Source organism: the organism of the source record quoted next, unplaced genomic scaffold (assembly GCF_019419815.1).
Source record: "Pyrus x bretschneideri cultivar Hongxiangsu unplaced genomic scaffold, Pyrus_bretschneideri_v1 Contig12, whole genome shotgun sequence".
Taxonomy (NCBI): domain Eukaryota; kingdom Viridiplantae; phylum Streptophyta; class Magnoliopsida; order Rosales; family Rosaceae; genus Pyrus; species Pyrus x bretschneideri.
In genome coordinates this window covers 738,940-764,893 of record NW_025999413.1, presented here as the reverse complement: position 1 = coordinate 764,893, position 25,954 = coordinate 738,940, and the positions used below count along the sequence as shown (strand labels likewise).

Sequence of the window (25,954 nt, the reverse complement as noted above, 5' to 3'; positions counted from 1 at the left end):
CTCCTCCTTGTAATTTTATTCTTTCTTATTGAAAAAATTATAACTTGTTTGGACCGTCGTCTATCTTGTTTTCTCTTTCTGATTTGATCTTGTTTGACTCAATGAGATTAATTAACTTATTATTTATTAATTAGTATAATTTAATTAGTCTCGAAATATGATAAAGAGATGCTTCCACGAATGAATCCAACAATGTCCTTATATAGTTGTTAGTGATAGCTCCTTGGTACTGGTGACAGTTACCAAACGGTTAAAGGTTGAGCTGATCTACTACTAGCTAGGACCAACTATATAAAATTTAATCAATTTCTTTGTAATTATTCTTACTTAAAAAATGAGGAAGAAGATAAACTAGATTAAGAACATCATTCATAAATCATACTCACATGCATGCTCAAACAGTAAACTAATTATATATAGGATAATATAACTACAGGGCTGATATGTAACATTACTTTTTTTACACAATTTTGGCACACGTTTTGTGGGACTCATATCGTAATATAGTTTAACGATCTAAACTGTCTATCTTTTAGAACATCATTTATAAATTATACGTGCAAAAATGTAATTAGACAAATGCAAAACCATTAAGACATTCATTTGTAGTGAAAAAAATAGACGAATACGGTTTTACAAAGAAACCTTAAATCCTTATTCCCCGTAATTATACGGTTTCAAATTTCATGATTTTTAGTAGAACTGGTATTTAGGAGAAGATCTAAATAGAAACGTTCCGATCGTTGAAATATATTACGAAATGACCCACACAAAAACACATCTCCAAAATTGTATAAAAAATTTAGTGTCACGCATACGCAATATATGTGAAACACAGTGGAGAGAGTAAATATAAAATCTAAATTTTTGGGTCGTGTCTCCACATACGCAACACATGATTCGATCTGTAGGTCATTTGAATCCTCGATGAATGGTATGAAATTAAAAACAAAAAACAAGTTAAAATTCATATGCCAAAATTATGAGCAAATTTTTTCAAATTAAGCGTGAACTAATTAATGTGAAACACTAATTCTCTTATTGTGATCGACACGGATAGTTGACATATGTGATAATACACGTGCATGCACGCTGAGATTAATGTTAGTACGAAGCTTCCTGTCTATGTTCGAATTTTGTATATTACATTACGAGTTCAATTATTCATAGATCCTATGGTTCAAAACTATTTTGGTCACCTATAGTTCGGTCTTTAATCTAACGATGGAAGAGAAAGTACAACGACAAAGTTAAAAAGTATCACTTACTGTTGGATTAAGATCAAACAGTGAGTGATAATAATTTTCTTAAATCATAAAAGAATGGGTATGATTACATGCATATAAGCTACGATAAAGGATATTTTAAATTCGCGTACAGAGCATGAAGCATACTGTTTTAGTCAACTTGTTCATAAGTCTACAATTTTTTGCCAAGTCTGCAAATAAGTATTTCTTTTTAGTTTTAGGGTAAATTATTTCAAAGAGAATTTTGAGATTTAGATGTTAAGCTTTGCTAATTTGATCATTCTAATCTAAACCACATTAACGGTAGGAAGAAGTGTTCAATTTATACAAAGATCCTAATTACTGAGAGATTTTCAATGTACTGAGAACATAACTTGATATATTAAGTGTAATAATACAATTGGTTAGCAATTTAAAAAACAAAACATTTCAATCAACTGTAATATGACGCTTAGTGTATCAGACCGTGTTCTCGACACACTAAATTCAATTTTGCACTAGTTTGCTTGGGCCCTCAAAATTGACCCTGACGAGGAACTAACTAACTGGGCCCTCAGAATCTTGGGCCGGCCGGTGTGTTGGTGTTGGAGACTGAAAATCATTCAAGTTGTTTTCCACGATTGGGACAACTAATGTGTTTGCTTCTTCACCAATTCATGATCCGCAGCTTTGTTCCTTTTTAAATATTTATTTTTCTTCCTAATTAAGCCTAACCACTGTCCACCTGGACAAATCAGGCTTAACCTAACGTCTTCTCAGTGCGGATTTCTTAATTCAAATCATTAGTTCTCAAACTTTTTGGAGACCATTTTGTGTGTACAGTATCTCGGTTGCAAAAAGGCACATAACTGAAGAAGTTAAGATTCTAGTATAAAATCAATTAGCATTATAAGAAGTACCTCAATTACTTATGTGACTATGCATGTCCCTTCTTTTCCGAACGTGGGTTTCGCTCTCAACATGCCCCCTTACTATGACAAAATTTCAAGCCTAATACGTGGATAACACAAATCAGGTGATGTGGATCACGTGTGGTGTTCACCTTTACACACGAGACAACCTACTATGCTATCATGAAGAAAGTTGAAGCTTACTGTGAAAGTTTTGTGGACCCTTATAAGATTTCAAATGTGAACGATCACCACATTTTTTTTCTATTCTATTTAATTTTGTCTGTTATTTTTATTTACTTATTTGATTCAATGACTAGAATTAAATAGTGAGTACGTAAGAGGAGAAAAAAAAATGTGCGATAATAATTTCTCTTTCAAATAACTTTCATGCTCATTTTTTTTTTTGTACAAACGATAGTACTATACTAAAGAAAAGAGAAATGTTTAAACTTGAAATGCAGTATATCAAATATAAAAATTCTATCCACCAGGGTAAGCCACCAACTGCAGTGTCTTTTTCCTTTTCCTTGAGTTATAATTAACCAATTCTGCATAAGTAAGAGTTGTCTTGAAGCCACATATATTTGCTTAAAGTCTCTAATTACTAATCAACCATAACTAAGTAAATTATATTATAAGTTGCTTTGCTTAGCTTTGCTTGTGGTTCAATTACCACCCAATCATTCACTAACTGAATCAACATGAATGTTTATTTTCTATGCCCCACATATCGTCGTCTATACATAATCTTAGCAGCATTAGCATATATGCGATGCTTCAAGGAGCCGAAATCCTTAATGAATGGTCAAAAAAATGAAGAAGTGATGGGATAAAGATTGGTTTGGTGGGAAAAATGTCTAATAAAAGAGACTGATCGTTTATTGGACGAGTAGTGCACTTTTAAACACGTGACAAATATTTATTAAACCATTACACTATTGTGACTAAAACTTGATTGCATCATTCACGTAGCAATTGTTTCACCTAGACCAACGTAATGATATCTTCCCCGTCTTCCAAGTTTCCTTTCAACTTGTAATGATGACATTAACAACGATGGTATGCATCCAAATTGGTCTCAAAACGTGTGTTGTTGATACGCTGAAGCATTAAGTGGACGAGGAAAGTTAAGACCTGAAAATTGGTAAGGAATTTTGATAAGAAAGAATCATAATGTCTTATATGAGTCGTAAAATTTTACTCTTCTTTTCCGTGATTGTATTCAAGCAGTGAACTTTTATTTTTTCTGAAAGACGAAAGTCTCATGTGTTTTTCTTGCAGCATTTGATTGTTTTTTGTTGCAGATTTCGCAAGACATTCTACGGATTAATTGCATATTGAAAGCAACTGATATTAGAGATTTTCTAGCCACACCACCATTTAACTCTTGGCACCCAAAAAATTAGTGAAAATTTTAATTCCAGTTATGTTTTCGTCTGAAAAGACAATAAAGGACAATTAATCTCACCCAACACTCACGCCAGAACCAAAACCCTCAAAACTCTACTCCATATGGAACCATTATTTTCAAGATTTACTTGTGTTGTACGTTTGGAGAAATTTTGGTTTCGAGAAAATGTTCCGACATATCAGGATCGGAAAGTTTGATCAATTTTCGGTGGTGATAAGCCGAAACAAGCAGAGTTCGGTCAGGATCATGACTAACTGAGCAGTGTGCACAAACAAAAATATGTTCTCCAAACCGAACTTCAATGGAAGGTCATCTTCAACCAATCTGGTCAAAGGGTTATAAAGCTAAAAATAGCTTGTTTTGACACGAAAATCATCTCTAACCAAGGGCTAGGCCAAAGGGCTCATGGTCCCCATCCGGCCAAAAATGGGAGAACCGGCCAAAGGGTTGGCCAACAACAGTCAGCCCTATAGCCCAGCCCTCTAACGTCAGAATGTCAAACTTGACATTTTGCTAACCCTTCAATGCCAGAATGTCAATGTCAAGCTTGACATTTTGCTAGCCCTCCAGTTCAGCTCATTTGAATGCCAATGGCTACATGGCGTCAGCATGACGCTAGCTAGCAATAACTAGCTGACGTCATGCTGCCGTTAGGTTACTAGTTGAAATTTTTTTTTGGACGGATTTAAAAAAAAAATTCTAATTTTTTTTCTATAAATACCCAAGTCATTCCTACATCATTTCTCACATACTTTTTACCATTCCATACTACCTTATCTCATTTTATTTCAATTCTTCACATTCTATTCTCTAATCTCTTCCAATAATCTTTCCCTTAATTTTTCAATAATTTTCAAATGACCACATCTGCAATGAAATGAAGGACTTGGACCTGAAAAGAAAATGAAGCTCTTTGAAGGGCTTATAGATGGGTCTCAAAAGATAGTGTCAGAGTAATTTTCAAACAAGTGAAGATGTTTGGAGGTGTGTGAATTCTATCCTAATATCTAGCCAATTTATTAACATTGGAAGTTGAAGATAAGAAGTGCCACATAAATAAGAATCCTATCTAAAATTTGCACAACCAATTATATATCGACACGTGACACGAAATCCTATTCGAAAAATTATTAAGATTACATAAAGATAAGAAATCTGGAGAGTTACTCACTTTAACGACACTCGAAATCCTATGTGAAAAATTATTGAGATTACATAAAGATAAGAAATTTGGAGAGTTACTCACGTTAGCAACACGTGTCACTCGAAATCTTATCCAAAAAATTATTGAGATTATATAAAGATAAGAAATCCGGAGATTTATCCATTTTGCGACAAGTGACATTCAAAATATATCCGAAAACCTTATTGTAATATGGTAGTTGAATTTAATTATCCATATTAATTCAATTAAAATAATAAATTATGTTTTGCCTATGGTCCTTTGACCCTTTCGGTTGAAGATAATTTTTTGTCAAATGATTATGTTTGATTTATGGTCATTTGGCTCGAAGATGATGTAAAATATAGACTAATACTGTTGATTAAAATAGAATTTATTCCAAAACCATAGGGCGAAAGGAAACCTTTTGGCCTCCGTCGATTGAAGATGGCCTACCCGTTCGGTCCTGTCAACCGAACGCAGTTTTTACATTTGACAGCTGAGAAAACATACTGCGGAAAGCTGCGATATTACACCCAGCTGCCCTCGGCGGATCCCAACCGCATCTCAATCAGCCGGGCATTGAACTCGCCATCACTGACCTTCAGCATCTCCCGCAGCGGCAGTGAAAAGCCGTGCTCCACCAGCAACCGGTGCCTTGGCTTAATCTTCCCCTCCAAACTAAACGAAAAGTACTGCGGAAACCTCTTCAGTTCCGCCACGTCCCTCTTCATCTCCTCCAGAAAAAAGTCAACTTTGGGCTTGTAATTGTTGTTTATGCTGAAAGTCAACAGCCCCGGCGACCTTATCACCATGTTCACCACCTCCTCGTAGCTCAGCCCCAAGTTCTGTAAATACTCGATTTTGGGCAAAAGGGTAAATTCCACGCTCGAAACCAGCAGCACTGTCGTCTGGCACGTGATGGAGCTCCGACCCGAAAACCCCAATTCGGTCAGAAACTTCAATGCGGGTCGCAATTGGCTGTCCAAGTCGGAGACTAGAAGCCTCGGGCACCTGATTATCGACTTCCGGATATCCGGGAAAGGGATTCGGACCTCGGTGAGAAGGAAATCGAAGATTGGGTAGAGGGCGGAGTGCGGGTCCACAGTGAGGAGCTGCGGGTACATGTCGAGGATCCGGCCCTGGGCAGAGCGCTCGATGCCCATGGAGGAGAGGCAGCCCTCGACGGACTTGAGGGAGGAGAGAGGCCAGGAGCCGAAATCTGGGTTTTGGTGGAGGGCTTTTTCGGAGTCGACGTTGAGGTGGGTTTCTAAGTAGAGGACCTTTTCGCGGAAGAGGAGGCCGGGGTCGGCGGAGGTGTTTGGGTGGTCGGAAGGTGAGGGGTAATTTGGAGAACTGAGGGTTGGCCTGAGGGAGTTGGAGACTGATTTGGGGATAGGGTAAGGGTTTTTGAAGGGTTTTAGAGATGGAAAGAGGGAAGCTTGGGGTAGGAAGGTTTGAGGTTGGAGATGGCGAATCATGGTGGCCGACGGGGGCTGTTTGTTGGAAAAGTGAAGGTGGTAGACAGCCCTTTATCCCATTAGCCGGCCCAGTCCGGTTCAATGTTTTCACTTCCTCTAAGAATATGCATATGATTAGTTGTATAAGAAGGTAGTGACAAATTGACAAATCATTTCTCAAAAGCCACATTAATATGATTATCACGCCAAAAATGTCCAAGAATTCTACATTTATTTGTTAACAAAATAATATTTTAAATTAATTTGATTTACGAAAAAGAAATTCAAACTCGGTTGTAAAGTGCATTTTCTTGACTAACCGGCTTACTTCATATACATTCTAGAGACCTCTATATTTTGTATTATATTCTACGAAACTTATTCATTATCCTGATTAATCATCATCTACCTTCTTTATAGAAATTTATCATTTTATTTGTTCACGAATTTATCTTCAAACTCAGAAACTGCTCGCTTAAATTCTTCATGATTCTTTTTGTTTTGAATAATTCTTGCATCCTCGTGAAAGAAGTGAACATTTTCCACCCGTACATATAAACAACACGTCTGAAGGAATCGTCCATTAAATAAAACTGGTCAAATGTTCAAAAGTTGGCATTGTTCCAAAATATACAAATTAACATAAACTTGTGCATGTGGACTCTCCAAGGTGCTTTTTTTTTGGGTCCCAAACAAATGATATATAAAGTTCAAAAAGCAAAAGTTTTTTTTTTTTTTTAATGAAACGATAAATGATATATTCATAGCCAAAACCATTACAAGGCTAAATCATGGCCAGGGACATCCTCAATGAGGGCGTCCATGATTAAACTCCCCGGGGGGGGGGGGGGGGATCATCCCAACTTCCCAAGCACAATCATGAATAAGCGTAAGACCAAAACGAGCAAGTCTATGAGCAAGTCTGTTAGCTTGTCTGTGAACATGGATATAGGAAACTTCAGTGACTGTAAAAAGCAAAACATTGATATCCTCAATTATTTGACCGAGAGAGGAAGGATTGATTGAGGAGTCCTTAAGCACTTCCACAATCTGAAGTGAATCAGATTCAAAAATGATATGATGAAAACCCTCGATATCACCCACATGACTTCTGAACGGCATGCCAAAGCCTTGGCTTGCTGGGGAGAGAAAGTATCCATAAAATGACCAGCCATGGCTGTCACAAAAGAACCAAAATCATCTCGAATAATCAGCCTAAACCCACCAAGCTTTGAATCCACGTTCCAGGCTCCATCAATATTAAGTTTGATGAAGCCGGGAGGAGGGAGGGGCCATTTGGGGCATATATTTGGTGAGGTATTAGGGACGTACTGTGCCAACCTAGTTTGGGTGAAGTCCTGCCACCAAGTTAAGCAGCGCCCAACAATCACGTAAGGGTTCTCGCAAGTACCAGACCACAATTTTTTACTACTAGCTCCCCAAAGACTCCATAAGATCATAAGCACTGAATCCAACTTGTTTGAGGGAGGAAACGTTACGATTGGATCCAGCCATTCCAAGAGGGTAGGGGGATGGAGAACACGAATCGGCATGCCAAGAGGGGAAGACAACCAGGCGCATTTAACAAGGGGGCAAAATCGCACAATATGGATGATCGATTCCTTGGGGCCATTACAAAGAACACAAGAGGAGTTCAAAGTTAAATGGCGATGAGCAAGGTTAGAGCGGGTTGGAACAAATCCCCTACAAAGGTGCCATCCACACACTTTTACCTTTGGAGGGACATTGTCATTCCAAATCTTCGCACAAGCTGTCGAAGAAGACGAAGATGCCCCACTGCTAAGAAGTTCTTATGCAGAATGCAATTGGGGTTGACTGAGTGAGATGCCAAATTCAAATTCCAAAGGCAAAGCCAAAACCCTACTAGCATGCCTTTGCTTTCCTCTGCCTCCTTGTCCGGGCAACGACAGCATGCAATAATTAACAATCCTCCAACTTCTATGCGGCTTTCTAGGCGCTTGAGTGAGATCTCCAAAGTCAAAAAACCTACTTCCATTGTAATCGTATCTCAAGTTAACACATAATATTGTGTAATTTATTTAAATAACATTAACATCTAGTAAGTTTCTCTTCTTTAATAAAAGTGGAGAGAGGCATATTAACGAGTGTGTGGGAAATGAAACCTACCACCAAAAAAAGTATATCTAAACTCATCTCTGTGACGACATCTCAATCAATTACATACAACTCTTCGTTATTAACTTAAAACATCCTAGTAAATAAGTTTCTCTCCACAACCACACACCACACAATGCGGTGGCAGCACAAGAAGAGGGAGGCCTGGAGGCATATTGGCTTCTTGATGGGGTAAAATTTAACTTTATTCAAGTCTTTCCTCTTTTATACTAATCATGCCTTAATCTTTATTGTAATCAGAGTTTCATGGGATTCCAGAAGTGTACAGCTCGGCAGAAACGTGCTGTGGCTGTGCAACCTGCTCCAAGGGGACCAGAAAAGCCCTCCTTCCTTTTTTACAATAAATATTCCACCTCAACTCTCTATTTCAGAAGACTAGTGCTATCAACACATCCGTTTTCACTTTTCATACATTCATCTCAATTTTTAACCGTTGGATTAAATGAATTGAAGAAAATTAATATCCAAAATTTACAAAAGTGCATGTCAGATAAAAATAAGTGTGTGAATAACATTTTCCTTTCAGAACATGTGATTTTCCTTTCCACGTACTTAATGTTACTGTTCTTACTAAATGCCTGTTGAAGCTCATTTATATAATCTTACATGATTAGTTTAATAATACCATCACACATTAGCATTGTTTGATTAGCTTAATGGTATACATTAAGATGGATGCTTAGCCGCACATTTAATATTTCATTCACACCGATAATACCGTATACCAAAAAACAGAAGAATTTACGCTGATTTGATATTAAGTCATAGTAACAGTTAAGATTACAGAAGCAGGGCCAGTTTGGTCATATCATACACCTATCAAATGGCACCACCAAGAGAGGGAAAAACCACGTGATGCCGTTACTGCAGTTACCAGCGGAATGTGATGCAGTTCACGAGAATCAACGAACAACAAAACCCAGAACACCAACAATTAAAGAACCCAAGATTTTCTTTTAATTTACAGATTTGGTGTCATATTTTCCACCGTTTCTTTCACCTTCCAATCCTTTTGCATTTCTACTTGTATCTGTCTCTCTCAGTGAAAAATCGGCCCCATTGATGTCGATGTCAGTTTCCACCTCCACAGAAAACCAGAAGTAAATGCCTCGACGCTGTCCTGTACGGCCTTTTCCAACCAACCACCCATTATATCCTACACACACATTCTTTCACTGACCAAGAACATCACTGTGGGAGCTGCTCTCTAATGGTGTTTTTGGTTCTTTCAACTCTCAAGGTTTGTCTCCTCTTCCTCCTACCCTATCTGCATTTTATTTCTCTCTCCTTTTTTTCTTCTGGGTTGTGATTTTTTCCTCTGTTTTTTCCAGAAAATTTCTTAAAGGTGCTTCCTTTGAATGATTAACCCTTGTTTTTTACATGGGTTTTTAACTTTTTAACCAGCTTGTTCAAGCGTCCAACATTATCCCGGAAAAAAGGAAACTTGCAGAGTAAAACTTTCATGGAGGAATCACAGGATTTTGGGCACTGAGGAACTTTCATTAAACTGTGAGAGTATCAGAAAGCTTAGAAGTTTTAGTTGAGCTGTAAGAATTTTTACTGCAATGAGATATTTTTGCTTCTTGGTTACAGTAATTGTGGCATGGGTTTTGTTCCTTCCAAGAACCCATGAATTGCAAACTTCTCAAAGGCAAGTGTTGTTTCAGCTGAGAAAGCATTTAGAGTACCCTCCCTCATTAGAAATTTGGGCAAATTACAGTGGAGACCTCTGCAACCTGTCTTCCACTGTTCATGTGAGCATTTCATGCCAGGGCAATTCAGTCACTGAGCTCAAAATTATGGGAGATTATAAGCTTGTTAATGTGAATGATTTCAATGGATTTGCAATTCCCAACAAGACATTGTCTGAGAATTTTAAGATTGATTCTTTTTTCACCAGTTTGTCGAGGTTTCCTAGCTTGAAAGTTCTTAGCTTAGTGTTTCTGGGGATTTGGGGACCGCTTCCTGATAAGATTCATCGGTTATCTTCGCTTGAAGTCTTAGACTTGAGCTCGAATTTCATGTTTGGTTCTGTTCCGGCGAAAATATCTAGAATGGTGAAACTTCAAACTCTAACTCTGGAGGGCAATTATTTCAACGAAACTGTGCCTGATTGGTTGGACTCGTTGTCGAATCTCACAGTTTTGAGCTTAAAGAACAATCGGTTGAAGGGCGAGTTTCCTTCTGCGATATGCAGAATCAAGACACTCACTGTCATTGCTTTGTCTCACAATGAACTTTCTGGAAAGTTACCTGATATGGCTACTTTAAGAGGCCTGCATGTCTTGGACTTGAGAGAAAATCATTTACATTCCGAGCTACCAAGGATGCCGAAAGGGTTGGTTACAGCTCTTCTTAGCAAGAACTCATTCTCTGGAGAGATTCCTGCACAATTTGGTGTTTTGGGTCAGCTTCAGCACCTTGATCTCTCATTCAATTATCTTAGCGGAGCACCGCCCTCTGCTTTGTTCTCTTTGCCAAACATCAGTTATCTGAATTTAGCATCCAATATGCTGAGTGGAGCATTTCCGGACAAGCTAAAGTGTGGTGGAAAACTTGGGTTTATTGATATTTCTAATAACAAGTTAATAGGTAATCTTCCGTCTTGCCTAGGAAGTACTTCAGATGAAAGAGTTGTTCAAGTGAACGGAAATTGTCTGTCAGTTGATTCTCAACACCAGCATCAGGTTTCATATTGCAGAGAGGTTCTTGCAAGGAACAAACACTCTAGAGGAAGAGAAACTGTCGTGCTAGTTGCTGTTGTCACCGGAGCTGTTCTTGTTTTACTACTTTTGGCATTTGGGGTTCTTTCCTTTTGTAGAAGATACAGTTCTAGAAGGACAGTTGCGCACTACATATTTGCAGAGCCCATGCCAGATCATTCACCAAATGGTTATTGCTCTGAACATTGTCGCAAATGCAAGTAAGTTGTAATTAATCAGGTTATTTTGTTATTATTGTTGCCCCAAACCCAAGGCATGATATTTCATAATGCGTAATATCAACTTTATGCTCTGAAATCTGTGAATACAGAAATGTTTGAGTAGCTACGAAAGCTTAACAAGGTAACATTTGTATTATACCCTTTGTAGGATTCGTATCTCAAGCAGCGAGGTTAGACACACACGGTGCCCCAGAGAGTCGTATATTTTCACTTGAACAGTTGAAGGAAGCAACAGACAACTTTGATTCATCTATGTTTTTGGGTGAAGGCTCTATGGGAAAGGTACACTTCTGATTTAAAAATGCTAGCTAGGAGTTTAATGTGCTTGGAATTATTTAGTGATCACTTAAGCTCTCCTGATTCTTGATTTTGACCTGCTATTTTCGTTCTTTTGCTTTCAGCTTTACAAAGGAAGGTTGGAAAATGGGACCTATGTTGCAATCCGCTTGCTCACTATGTTGAAGAAATATTCAATTCAAAACCTTAAAGTTCGACTGGATTTGCTCTCCAAGCTTCATCATCCTCACTTGGCTGGCCTCTTGGGTTATTGCATTGTCAGTGGTGGACACGAGGATTCCAGTGGCAACAGAATCTTCCTTATAAATGAATTTGTCTCTGGTGGGAACTACCGAACCCATCTGTCAGGTCAGTATTTGCATGTGTGTGACAGCGTATTTTTAAAGTTTACCGTAGGTTTTCATATTGAACTCTCTCAAATTCTAACCGAGCTGTGCGCATACGTGTAGAAAACTATCCGGACAAGGTTCTCAAGTGGTCTGATAGATTGGCAATTCTAATAGGAGTTGCGAAGGCTGTGCACTTTCTTCACACCGGGGCTATTCCAGGTTGCTTCAACAACCGACTGAAAACAAACAATGTGTTGCTTGATGAGCATCGGATTGCAAAGTTGAGTGACTATGGAATGTCCATCACCACAGATGAAAGTGAAAAACTAGAGGCATGTTTCTTCACTCATTTTACTTTTCGACTTTGCAATCTTAAGTACGGTTAAAAGGGGTTATTCTGATGCCGTTCTGTTTGTTCTGCAGGCAAAGGAAGAAGGCCCGAAAACAAAATCTTGGTAAGAATGTAACCTATTGTCCAGAAAATAGCTCTACAGCAGATTACTGCTGTTTTAACAATTCAAAAGTTTGAGTATAAATAGTTTTGTTGTTCTTTTTTGTAGGAACGAAACAGACATGGAGGGTGATGTTTACAACTTCGGATTTATACTGCTCGAATCACTAGTTGGCCCTATCGTAAGCGGAAAAGGGGATACATTTCTGCTAAACGAAATGGTACGCCAAAGTAGAGTTTCGGTTTTGTGGAATAACATTTCGAAGTGTTTCATGCGGAACTGCATTTTTTATGTGCGTTGTGATGAACCACAAATGCAGGAATCGTTTGGCAGCCAAGATGGTCGCAGAAGAATTGTGGATCCAATTGTGTTGACGACTTGCTCGCAAGAATCTCTGTCGATTGTGGTATCCTTAACAAAAAAATGCATATGTTCGGAAGTTTCAGCTCCTCGGCCCTCTTTCGAGGATGTTCTTTGGAACTTGCAGTATGCAGCTCAAGTACAAGCCACTGCCGATACTGATCAGAAATCCGATTCTACGTCCTAACACTCCTCCTGGTCAGTTGTAAGCTTACAGCCTATGTGACAGCTTGACAGCTGAGAAGTGAGATCACATTAACATGTAGCGGTGTAACCAAATTAATCAGGGTGGGGAATTAAAGAAAAAAAAAACAACGGTGGCTCTCACGTTACAAGGACAGAGAGGAACAATTTCTCCAGACTGCTCACGTGCCTTCCTCTCTTTCTTCCTTCAAAAGTAATCTGCAGAATTGTGTGAAGAGGTAACGTGGGATTCTTAAATAATAAGAGAAATAAAAGAAGATAAAAATTCGAATTTAATTTTCATGCATACTTTTGTCTATGTTTGTCTAGTGAATGCTGCGGATTCTAAAGGCATTATTTATTTTTGTTAGTCGATTCTCTTCGGATTTTATTTAATTCAAAAGTTAAAAAAAAAAACGAGAGTTGCATATGAGGCAAATCATAATCGGACCCGAAAACAAATCTTTATAAAGTATGAGAATCTAACCAAAGGTTGGTTGTGTTCCCCAACCTCAATTATAAATTTTGAATGCATTTTGTTAACAACCTAAAGACCAAACCCCAATATCTTAACCTTGAAGTGGACAATGTTGTTTGGTGAAAGTGGACATTTTAACCTACTACTAACTTACCTCCTCCACTAGAAGCTTATACATGCCTTGTAGCAGAGCATGCTTAGATTTTAAGCTCATAGATACTTGATTCCACGGCCAGGGAGGCAGTTTGGACAGATTGACAGGTGAAGGGTCCAATTCCAGCTCCAATTCTATGACACTACCGTTATGATATTAATTCTTTGTCTTCTAAGTTTCCTTTCAACTTGTAACGATGAATGCGATGGTACGCATCCAAATCAATCTCAAAATGCAAGCTATTAACGCGATAATGCTATCCACACATTCTTGTTAATTTTTTACTATTAATTTTCTTTCATTCATTTGATTCGGCTGCTAAAATAAAATACATATGTTTACAGCAAAAAAAAAAAAAAAAAAAGACATTGCCAAATAAGCAGTAAGCTTTCGAATTTGCATTTGACATTTTTTTTTTTTTTTACAACGCCCTTTAACAGAAGAAGATCCTCTCCGAATACACTTTGTGAGGATTTTAGGGATCTCTATATTCTAGCTATTCATCGTACATCGTGCGGTCAGTTTTCGTCAGATGCTATTTGTGTTTAATTTTAAATAAAAAAATCAAATAATTTCTGATCATACAATACAAGATAAATAGTTAAGATGTAAGAATCTTTAAGATCTTTATCTGGATTCAAATCCCCCCCTAACATCAGCATTGTGTTTGACCCAAAAAATAAAAAATAATAATCAACAGCATTGTGTCGGCGAGTATTATCCAACCATCCAACAAAAGCGAGCGCATCACCACGCCGAAAAGCTCTCGCGTGCACTTCACACTCGAATTCAACCGAGTCAGTCCGCCGAGTCCAACCATCATTCATTGCGACGGTTACACACGCGCTCCGAGTTTCAACGACGAGTTGTAAACTGCAATTTATTAGTTGAGAGGAGCATTTCAGCCGCGGCGTCGTAATCACACCAACGTCAAAACGACAACGACCACCAAACACCGAACCAAATTCCCGCCGGGACGACGTCGTTTCAGCACCCCTTTCGGACAGATAAATTTCCTCGCGCTTATACAACTAGTGATTATATTTTATTTTTCTGGAAATTCCCGAGTCGCTACTGTCAGCTTCACTTTTTTCAACACTCTCTCTCACTATTTTAAATTTCTAATTAATTACACACCGCCTCTCTCTCACCGTCCAATGAAATAAATTCGCTCCTCTCGTCTCGCTCCCTCGCATTTCTCCGATTTTTGGCCATTTTAGAGGTAAATTATGTATATTTTTCTTATTTATTCAGCTAATTTTTTCACTAATCTTTTCTTTTTCTTCTTGTAATCTGCAGTTTTTGTTGCTTTTTGTTTAATTTGATTGCATGCATTGTGATAAATCTGTTTGCTTTGAGCTAGCTTGAGTTTGAAATATGTGGATCGGATGCTTTTGGAGCAACTTTTAGGAAATATTTTAGTAGTTGATAACTCAGCATTGCTACTTTTGTGAATTATATTTGAAGAAATATTATTATTTATGCTTTCCTGTGTTGATGAGCTCAGGTTGTGATTTTTGAGCTTTTTTTAAGCTAGTTTCAGTCCCTTTTTTCTTTAAAATTTACTAATTTTTATCTTTTGAGTGTCGGTGGCGGCGTTTGATGGGTGGACTGCCAAGCCACCGACTGGTCCTTGTTAAAGAAAATAAGAAAACTAACGAAAACTGTTTAAAAACTTTAGTTTTAATTAAAAAAGACAAATAAAAGTGTAAGGGAATAATACCAGCAAAAATAAAAATATGATTTTTCGTTAAAATTATGCAGAGTGTTTCGTTAAAACTCTCAAGAAAATATCAAGCATTTCCTTTTCTTGTGATCAATGCGATATTTTCGAATCCTGAATACCTTTTACTGCTGATTGACATGATTTTCTGGTTTTGTTTGTGTCTCAAGTGTTTTGGAGTGTAAAGCTTTGTGGATGTGAATGCTTGAACGCGTTGGAGAAGAAGTCTGCTGTGTGTTTCTGCAACCATGGGTCTAGGAGTGAAGGCCAAGAACCACCGCGGCAGCACGGTTCGAATCGATTATCTCATCCATATTCAGGACATTAAGCCTTGGCCGCCATCACAGTCGCTCAGATCACTCCGTTCTGTGTTGATTCAGTGGGAAAATGATGACCGCAATTCGGGGGCCACCAGCCCTGTTGTCCCCTCAACTGGGTCCATTGTTGGTGAGGGAAAAATTGAATTCAATCAGTCTTTCAGGTTACCGGTGACTCTGCTAAGAGATATGTCAGTTAAAGGTGGTGGTGGTGGTGTTACATTTCAAAAGAATTTGTTAGAGTTGCATTTGTATGAGCCTCGGAGGGACAACCCTAAAGGGCAGTTGTTGGCCACTGCCATTGTAGATTTAGCTGATCATGGTATCGTCAAAGAGACCGTAAGTGTTTCCGCTCCAATGAACAGTATGAGAAGCTTTAGGAACACTGATCAACCAGTTTTGTATATCAAGATTCAGCCTGTTGTGAAGGGCCGCACTAGCTCCTCATCTAGGGGTAGCTTGTCGAGAGGGGTATCACTGGACAATGCTGGTAGTGAATCTGTTTCGGCCTTGATGAATGAGGAATATGCTGAGGAAGCGGAAGTTGCCTCTTTCACTGATGATGATGTTTCCTCGCACTCATCTCAAACAATTTCGTCCGCTTTAGAAACAAATCACACTATGTCTCCTCGAAAACAAGAGGTAATGATTCCAACTTAGTTTTCATTTTTCCTGTTTTGGATGGAAACTTGTCACTTTGACTGCTAAAATGATTATATAGTAATACGTCATATAACATTTTGGCATTTGGATTGCAGACGGGACAAGAGACGGGGCCTCATAGCACTGAAGGTGATAATGAGAAACGGACCTTACCCTCAAAACTAGAGCTTGAAAAATCAAATTTAATGGCTCAGAATGCACTACATGAATATATGAAGGGAAGTTCATCATGCTCATCATCAATCGACCTATCTTCTGACCCTGGAAGCCCAGTAATTGATAATGCTTCAGTAGCCAACTCTCCCAACTCAAATTCAAGGATCCTAAAAGCTGTTGGTGCGGAGACTGTGCCTTCTCCATCAGCATCTTTTAATGGAAAGGCCGAAGATTCCAACTCCAGCATGAGAAGCAATGGCCATAAACACTTAGCTCACGAGGTTAATGACAAGGCTGTTCTTGGCAGGGGTTGCCTGGAGGCTGCGGTTAGCGATGACAGCTATGACAGTTCTACCGAGGACAGTGAAGGAAAACAACAAGAAGAAAACAGACATGAAAGACAAAGTTTTGATGAGGAAAAGCATTCTAGGGAAGGTGAATCATCCATTGCGCATGAGGCTAATGGAAAGCAAGTTCCTATCGGAATGAAGGAAAATACGAAGCATGTTAAATCTGTTAGGTCACTGATTGACTCGGCTAAGAATGCATTAACTGGTGTTCAGGGTGATGCACAGAACAGTGCAGGTATTGTAAGAAAAGATGCTAGAGTGTATCCTAGGGATACAAGGAGTGTGATCTTAGAAAGCAAAATCCATCAGATGGAACACAAAATTAAGTTGCTTGAGGGAGAATTGAGAGAAGCTGCGGCTGTTGAGGCTGCTCTTTATTCAGTAGTTGCTGAGCATGGAAGTTCCATGAGTAAGGTCCATGCTCCAGCCCGGCGCCTTTCTAGACTGTATCTTCATGCTTGCAAAGAAAGTCCCCATTCTAGGAAGGCCAGTGCAGCTAAAAGTATTGTCTCAGGACTAGTTTTGGTTGCAAAAGCATGTGGGAATGATGTCCCAAGGTACATTGCTTATTTTCTGTGTTTTCTTTGTCTTATTTACAATCATGTTGCCTTTGAGATTGATCCTTTTTGAAAGAAAAGTTTCTCGAGCTTTTTAGATTTCTACTGTTAAGTGTGAATTTTTAACAAATTGGTGGAACTCTTGTGGTGGATAATAATTATATTGTTTAATTGATGTGAAAATCAGGGTACTTACTGCATGAGGATCCAAAGAAGAACTGCATATATGAATTGCATGAATGAAGTTTTCGTGTTCGTTTTATGGACTCATTCTTTTTCCTTTTCTCCGATTACAGGCTAACATACTGGCTGTCAAATTCTATCGTGTTGAGAACAATAATAAGCCAGGTTACCGGTGACAAAGAATCACCTATGTCGGCAGGGCATTCTATTGACAGGAATGGTGCTGGAAAAATAAAGAATAATGTATCTTCTCCAATTAAATGGAAGGCTCCATCTTCTGGGAAGAAAGAAGGATGGAGGCTCTTGAATGGAAGTTTTGGTGACTGCGAGAACCCACAAACATTCATGTCTACACTGGAGAAGATTGAATCGTGGATCTTTTCCCGGATAGTTGAATCTATCTGGTGGCAGGTCATTGAGTACTCTTTTCCTCTGTTTTTCTGCATTGAATTTTCTTCAAATCTAACTATCTTGTCGAATGAATTTCATGAGGTCGTGCATCTGAATCTTTCAATTTTATATTTTCAGACTTTGACTCCACATATGCAGTCTGTCGTTGCAAAGGCAATTAGTGAAGGTGCTGATTCTGGGTCGAGTAAAAACTATAAAAGGACATCTAGTTCAGTTGATCAAGAGCAAAGTAGCTTTTCATTGGGGCTTTGGAAGAAGGCTTTCAGGGATGCTTGTGAAAGACTCTGTCCAGTACGAGCTGAGGGACATGAGTGTGGCTGCTTGCCTTTGTTGGCTAGATTGGTATATATCACAGATATTTCCATCATTACGTATTGACATTAATAAGTATCTTCTTTTTTTCTTCGAAGTTATATGAATCTTGTGAATAGCAATGTCACGGGATGTTTCTGTTTCGTATGTTATTGATTGATGAAAATTTCTCTTTTAAATTTGGCATTGCATTTGTATCACATCTGTGTCACTGTCATGTGTCTAGGTAATGGAGCAATCTGTGGCTAGACTAGATGTGGCAATGTTCAATGCTATTCTTCGTGAATCAACTGATGTGATCCCAACTGATCCTGTATCCGATCCCATCAGTGATTTGAAGGTTCTTCCAATTCCAGCTGGGAAATCAAGTTTTGGGGCTGGTGCACAACTGAAGAGTGCGGTAAGCCATTCAAATCCCTTATGCACCATAATTGCCTGGGTTATTCGTTAATCTCTTGTGCACTAAATCGTTGATTCAAATTAGCAACTCTTGCAAATCAGATAGTTATTTGCTTTGGACTGAAAGCCATATAGGACAAAACACGTCCGAGTCCCATCAAATTCGCATCCTGTACTTCATAATCCCCGAGTCTCATTATTCTTAGTGTACCCTTTTCAAAAAAAAAAAATTATTATTAGTGTAGCCCGTCAAATTTGCATCTCTATTATGTTATATGCAAGGAATTCTAACTTTTTTTTCTCCATTTATGGTCATGGTTATCAGATTGGGAACTGGTCAAGATGGCTAACTGACCTATTTGGTATAGACGATGATGGCTCACTTGAAGATGTGAATGACGATGATGACAATGACGAGAGACAAGATACATCATTCAAGTCATTCCATCTCCTTAATGCGTTGAGTGATCTCATGATGCTCCCGAAGGACTTGCTCTTAAGTAAATCCATCAGAAAAGAGGTTCAGTACAACTCTCAGACCCTTCTATTAGACTCTCTGAGCATTGTCCAGTTATTATTCACGGTGCCTGGTCTTCTTTTTTTTCTTTTTCTTTTTTGAAGGTATGCCCTGCATTTTCTGCACCACTGATCAAGAGGATTCTCGACACTTTTTCCCCGGATGAATTTTGCACTGACCCAATTCCGGGCGTAGTGCTTCAAGCCCTGGAATCCGAGGTAATCAGCCATTTCAAAATGATTTCTATATGTTTTATGGTGAAATTGAAATAGTTACAATCATAATAAGGCTGCAGTCTACGTTAAATCGAAACCAATTTCGGTTGATTTTGTCTTAAAATAGGACACTCTTGAGGCTGGGGAGGAGGCTGTCACAAACGTCCCGTGCACCGGAGCTGGTACAGTCTATTTGCCACCCTCAACAGCTTCCGTTGCGAGTATTATTGGAGAGGTTGGAAGCCAATCACAGCTAAGAAGAAGTGGGTCTTCAGTGCTCAGAAAATCATACACCAGTGATGATGAGCTTGATGAACTAAATTCACCCTTGGCCTCAATCTTCATCGATTCTTCCCGGTCTTCGCCAGTTGTAACAAAGCCCGGCTGGATATCGAAGAGAAATGGCAATCAAACTTCTGTCAGGTACGAACTCCTTCGGGAGGTTTGGATGAACAGCGAGTAGCTGTAATATATAGAAATACATGTTGAATAATAACACAACAAAACCAGTTGCGAGTAGAGAAATGCTTTCATTTATACGATGTCACGATCTTCACAGGCGAGTTTTTCATCTCTCATTCACTACATTACAAACTCTCTTAGCTCTCATGCTGCACGCCACGCGACAAAAATAACACTTATACGACCAAAATTTCAAAACTGAAGTCGGAACATTCAACACTCATGAACTCCAACCAAACTCCGTAATTCTCACATCTTATACATATACGTATACCCCCGGAATGCATACCAAGAAAAACAGACGCAGATGAAGCGTAATCACGCAGTGAGCTTCTGGGAAGAATTGACAGCATTTATATGCTGAAGATGTAAAGCAGCCAACAGCCCCCCGCCAGGTTTCTCCGGGTGCGGTTTTGACCTGAAAATTGATGAGTTTGTGCTGTTTTCTGTAGTAATCTTCCAGCGACTTGGTCTGCGATAAGAGAGAAACGGATTACAACCCATTTTTCGATGATTACCTACGTCTGTCGAAATCACCAAACAGATATAAACAGAGGACAATGGCCATACCTGCTCCGCATCAGCAGGGGAAGATTTCAGAAGTTCTTCCTTAGTCTGCAGATTTAGATTTCGAACGGAGCTGCCCATGCTAAGATATTCTCTGCAAATATCACTTCGTCCGGAACAAGCTTCCCTTCATTCACTGCATTTGCAATCTAAAATTAACAAAAAAAGATAAAGCATTCAATTTTCTTCCCAAAAAAGGGGGAAAGATAATATTTTTACTCCAGAAAAATCCTAATTCTTGCGAAAGAAACTCAATTGAAATTAAAAACCAAGAAATTAACCTGCTTGTAGAGAGAAGAGCGAGAGTTGAGCTCCTGGCGGACGAGGGATCCATAGAAATGTGCGGAACTTCCAGAAGCGTCGAGAGCCTCTCGGCGTACTAGTGCTTCTTCGCGCCCCTGTCTCCGATCAGCACCCACTGCACACCTCTTCCCGGGACGCACCCTTCCGAGTCAAGCATCGGATTCCGACTCGTCTCCTCCGTTCCTCCTCTTCATCCTGACCGTCGTAGTAATAGTGGTCCTCGTACTGCAGCTGAGCCGCCGCCGATCCGTAGGCTCGGCGCTCCAGATTCCCGAGACCACGGCGCGTCATCTGGGATGCAACTACTTGGAGGAGGCTGAGTACGGCCATGGTGGCTCACTCACTTTCTCTTGGGTTTTAGAGAGAGTGGGAGAGGACAGAGGAAGTGTGGGGTTTTGTTTATGTCAAAATGACAAAATTAATGGATGCTGCCAGTAACTCTCTTTACTTTTTGAGTACAGTGTAGGCGCCGATCACGTGTATCAGGTGCAAAAGTTATCGTGCAACAATCTACATGTCAGAATCTAACGAGATGATTGCGCAGGCAAGGAGATCTGATCCTAACCGGATTCGTTTTGTGAGGATTTTAGAAATCCTTTAATCGTTTTCATTCATCGTATATCGTATAATCAGTTTTCATCAAGTACTGTTTGGGTTCAATTTTAAATAAAAAAATTTAAAAAGATTTCTGACTGCTACGATGAAGGACACGATTAAAGGATCCTTGGGATCTTCACAAAGAAGATCCGGTGATGATCCTATCTTGCTGGTAAGGCTCGTAGGAAATGCATACTAGATCGGGGGAAACACGTGTCAAAATTTGGAAAGAAGGACTACCCAGACAAAGATTTTCCAGTAAGATCGGACCACAGATGGTACGCAACATGTCACTATACTAATTGTGGTTAATGTGTGTTAAAAAGCTTATAACTTAAAAAATAAAAATTTCCACCACTTATATAAAAACAAGTGGTGTACCACCCATATTACGATCACAATGAAAAATTTCTCTTCCCCAGATGGTGGAGGGTTGTTGTTTGGGTGCCATGAGGGTGATCGGCTTTGGTTAATGCTTCCCATTAGACCCAACAGATACTCTTAGGATCCTCTTTGTGAGAATCACGAGGATCCGTGAATCGTGTCCGTTTATCGTACATCATGCCGTCAATTTTTGTCAGGCAGTGTTTATGTTTAATTTGAAATAAAAAATTTAAATTTTTTTACCCCACGATGTACGATTATTGGACACGATTCACGGATCCCCAATGACATGCCCCTATCCCGATGTCCGAGGGATGTCAAGATGGCCACGTGTTGGTCGACACCCGAGGGTGACGCAAGTCATTTAATGAATGCATATGCCAAGAACATGTGAAACATACATATAAATTTCGCACGAACTACGCAATGTAATATTCCAACATAAACCTTATAATATAATATAATAATATTCATCTGCCAATAGTGATAATGATAGTGATAATGCATGACATGTTCAAAGCTCTAATTCAAAATACAAGTGGAAGATGAAACAAAAAGTCCTATTACAAGAATGTCTAGGCAGAAAGAATGACACGATATCACTGGTAGGGGAATGCCTCGTAGCTTGGATCGTATGCCTCGTTCCTATGTCTTGAGGGGGCAGTTATTGCGGCGTTTCCAGCTTCGCTAGTTTGCGTGGCTTTTTGACACCGGAGTATCTGTGAGTGGACCCCTTCTAAAATGCATGTTTTAATTGTAGAAATGCATACATGAAAAGTATGATTTAATGATTACGTTTTTGTGAAATGTTTTATAAGTAAATTGGATTTGCACTTATTGATTATCATGTTATACTGAGAATATTTTGGAATACCATATTTTATCGAACTGATGTTCTTTGTAGTATATATGATGAATGACTATATACTCCTTATGAACATGTTTTTGCACACATCCTTTTAATATATATGATGAATGACTATATGCTATGATGATGTTTTGAGATATATGTACCTATGTTTGGAAAGACCATGTTCAATGATTTTGTGTCTATCTAGTGGTCACTGTTCTGTCAACAGGCGAGGGAGATATATGGTTGGCAGGAGGTATATGTTGATGGCTTCGGGCCGAGAAATATTGATACTAATACCACTAGTTAGCACACGCTATACGAGATATGTTTCATGAAAGGTTTTATGGAATGCTAGGGTTTTCGGAAAACTTGTTACTTATTATGCTATGAGTTTTCATAAAACTTTTGGGGTTAGTATGTTGATAACTATTTCAGTATTATTATATATATCAACTAGGTCCACTCATGTTTGTTTTGCGCCCCCTCAGGACTTAGAATCGAGGCGTACAATCCCGGCATCAAGGCACTCCAACATCGGCATCTTCGAGTCTTCTAGATGTAAGACCCACCATTTTATTCATTCAATTTTATATTATTCCTTTTTAGTGTCTCATATTAGTTGTATGCTATGAACACGTTCCTCATTGGCATATTAATTGTATTTATAAGTCTTATTTATTTCTTGTTCTCATGCATTCTAATATGGCTTCGTCACATTCGAGTGTAGGCCAACACGTGTCTACCCTGGTGTTTGGGAGAATATCAGGGTCGAGCGTGTCACAAGGCCCATGGATTTGGGTCACAAGGGTCACAGATTGGGCTAGAGCCCCGTGGGTTTTGGGCTGGGTTCAAAGGACTTAGGTTGGGTTGACCCATTTTCAGGCCAATGAATTAACCGGTTTTTGGGCACCACTTCAAACACCCATCACTTCTTCATTACTCAACCAAATCAAGTGATCTAAAAATGAAAGTTATAGTACTCGATAAGATGAAGAGATTGCTTTTGTCAAAAAGAAGAAGAAGACGGGTGCAAGGGGGAAGAAAGAAGAGACATGTGGGCCCTAGTGGCTCACAATTTAAGAGTCAACAAGTCTCCAATTCAAAATAAAAGTCTCAAAGTAACAGTTTACGTAAAAACCCTTTTTGTCCCGTGAAAAAGCAGGACAACTGTTACATCTAGAATCCTCATAAAGAGGATCCAGATTCCCATTGGAGATTTTTTTTTTTTTTTTTTTTTTTTTTTTGTTTTGGGTCAGATTGAAGAGCAAGAATTGTTCTTTACTTCTACAAAAGGGAAACAAACTCCACCCTTTTAGTGTAGTTGAATTTTGCTTTAAAATTAAATTACATTCTTAAAGAGTGAGAATTGTTCTTGGCTTCTGCAACGAAAAAATTATGTTCTTTGTTAAAGACATAATTTTTTGGACGAAATGTGAAAGATATAATTTATTTCAAAACTTCACCCTTCTTCTGTAGGATGCAATAAAAGATTGAAACAGGCTCCCCCCTTTTATCGTGGTTGAATCTTTCTCTTTAAAATTAAATTACATTCTCAAAGAGTGAGTATTTCTTTGCTATTGTGACGAAAAAATTATGTTCTTTCTTAAAGACATAATTTTTTGGGTGAAATATGAAAGATATAATTGATTTCAAAACCCCACCATCTTTTTGTACGATGCAAGAAAAGATTGAAACAAACTCCACCCTTTTAGTGTGATTGAAATTTTTTGCTTTAAAATTAAATTACGTTCTTAAAGAGTGAGTATTGTTCCTTGCTACTGCAACAAAAAAAATATGTTCTTTGTTAAAGATATAATTTTTTGGGCGAAATGTGAAACATGTATTTGATTCCAAAACTCCACTCTTCTTCTGTAAGACGCCAAAAAGATTGAAACAAACTCCACCCTTTTAGTGTGGTTGAATTTTTGCTTTAGAATTAAAGAATATTCTTGAAGAGTGGGAATTGTTATTTGCTTCTGCAACAAAAAAATTATGTTCTTTGTTAAAGACATTTTTTTATGCGAAATGTGAAAGATATAATTGATTTCAAAACTCCACATTTCTTCTGTACGATGCCAAAAAAGATTGAAAAAAAACTCCACCCTTTGAGTGTGGTTGAATTTTTTGCTTTAAAATTAAATTACGTTCTTAATAAGTGAGAATTGTTCTTTGCTCCTGCAACAAAAAAATTTTGTTATTTGCTCCTGCAACGAAAAATTTATGTTCTTTGTTAAAGACATATTTTTATGGGCAAAATGTGAAAGATCTAATTGATTTTAAAGCTCCACCCTTCTTTTGTACGATGCCAAAAAAGATTGAAACAAACTCCACCCTTTTAGTGTGGTTGAATTTTTGCTTTAAAAATTAAATTACATTCTTAAAGAGGGAGAATTGTACTTTGCTTCTGCAATGAAAAAATAGTTAAAGACATTATTTTTTGCACGAAATATGAATGATATATTTGATTTCAAAACACTCATCCTTCTTCTGTACCTTGTGCGAAAAGATTGAAACAACTCCACCTTTTAGTGTGGTTCAAATTTTTCTTTAAAATTAAATTACATTCTTAAAGAGTGAATATTGTTATTTGCTTTTGCAATGAACAAATTATTTTCTCTGTTAAAGACATAATTTTTTTGCATGAAATGTGAAAGATATTGATTTCAAAACTCCATCTTTCTTTTGTTTGATGTTAGAAAAGATCGAACAAAACTCCAGTCTTTTAGTGTTGTTGAATTTTTTGTTTTAAAATTAAATTACATTCTTAAAGAGTGAGTATTGTTCTTTGCTACTGCAATGAAAAAAATTATGTTATTTGTTAAAGACAAAGTTTTGGGCAAAATGTGAAAGATATAATTGATTTCAAAACTCCATTAATCTTTGTACGATGCCAGAAAAGAATAAAACAAACTCTAGCCTTTTTAGTGGGGTTGAATGTTTTGCTTTAAAATTAAATTACATTCTTAAATAGTGAGAATTGTTCTTTGCTCTTGCAACGAAAAAAAAAATGTTCTTTGTTAATGACATAATTTTTTGGGCAAAATGTGAAAGATATAACTGATTTCAAAACTCCACCCTTCTTTTGTACAGATGCCAAAAGGATTAAAACAAACTCCACCCTTAGTGTGTTTGAATTTTTGTTTTAAAAATTTAATTACATTCTTAAAGAAGGGGAATTGTTGTTTGCATTGAGGAGTTATGCCAATCTCAGGACCCATTTTGGCTAAAAAGTCTTTCTAGTTTTGTGTTTGTATTAGAAGGGGGATGCAATAACATGGACAAATGTTAAGCAATCAACAATCACTTTACTCGACTATGTATGTATGCTTAATTCATAGGATGTTAGGGATGTCTTGAGATGCTGAAGATATGTATTAGGGTTATTTTTCATGGGCAAGAAATCTAATATTCTCACGCAGTCTCACCTATAAATGTAAGGCTTAGGTCTTCACTCTCAT

General features: G+C 38.2%; 3 protein-coding genes and 1 pseudogene across 3 annotated transcripts; 2 read left to right on the top strand and 2 right to left on the bottom strand.

Annotated features, from left to right (window-relative positions):
* Window positions 1-5,091: 5,091 nt before the first annotated feature.
* LOC125474097 (transcription termination factor MTEF1, chloroplastic-like) lies at window positions 5,092-6,294 on the bottom strand. Its single transcript, XM_048577528.1, has one exon. It carries the CDS (start codon window positions 6,192-6,194, stop codon window positions 5,244-5,246), a length of 951 nt encoding a protein of 316 aa, XP_048433485.1. The 5' UTR covers window positions 6,195-6,294; the 3' UTR covers window positions 5,092-5,243.
* Window positions 6,295-9,293: 2,999 nt separating this feature from the next.
* On the top strand, window positions 9,294-13,265 carry LOC125474280 (probable inactive leucine-rich repeat receptor-like protein kinase At3g03770). The gene is given in 9 exon segments (XM_048577760.1): window positions 9,294-9,570; window positions 9,662-11,236; window positions 11,238-11,253; window positions 11,423-11,556; window positions 11,676-11,919; window positions 12,021-12,232; window positions 12,324-12,355; window positions 12,461-12,572; window positions 12,672-13,265. Coding segments are annotated over 8 exon segments (2,319 nt in total). The 5' UTR covers window positions 9,294-9,570; window positions 9,662-9,895; the 3' UTR covers window positions 12,900-13,265.
* A 1,180-nt stretch (window positions 13,266-14,445) lies between these two features.
* On the top strand, window positions 14,446-19,901 carry LOC125474278. The gene is made up of 9 exons (XM_048577759.1): window positions 14,446-14,749; window positions 15,421-16,209; window positions 16,326-17,293; window positions 17,590-17,887; window positions 18,005-18,229; window positions 18,426-18,599; window positions 18,924-19,118; window positions 19,220-19,333; window positions 19,458-19,901. Exons 2-9 carry the CDS (start codon window positions 15,499-15,501, stop codon window positions 19,791-19,793), a joined length of 3,021 nt encoding a protein of 1,006 aa, XP_048433716.1. The 5' UTR covers window positions 14,446-14,749; window positions 15,421-15,498; the 3' UTR covers window positions 19,794-19,901.
* On the bottom strand, window positions 19,818-22,109 carry LOC125474279 (annotated as a pseudogene).
* Window positions 22,110-25,954: the final 3,845 nt, after the last annotated feature.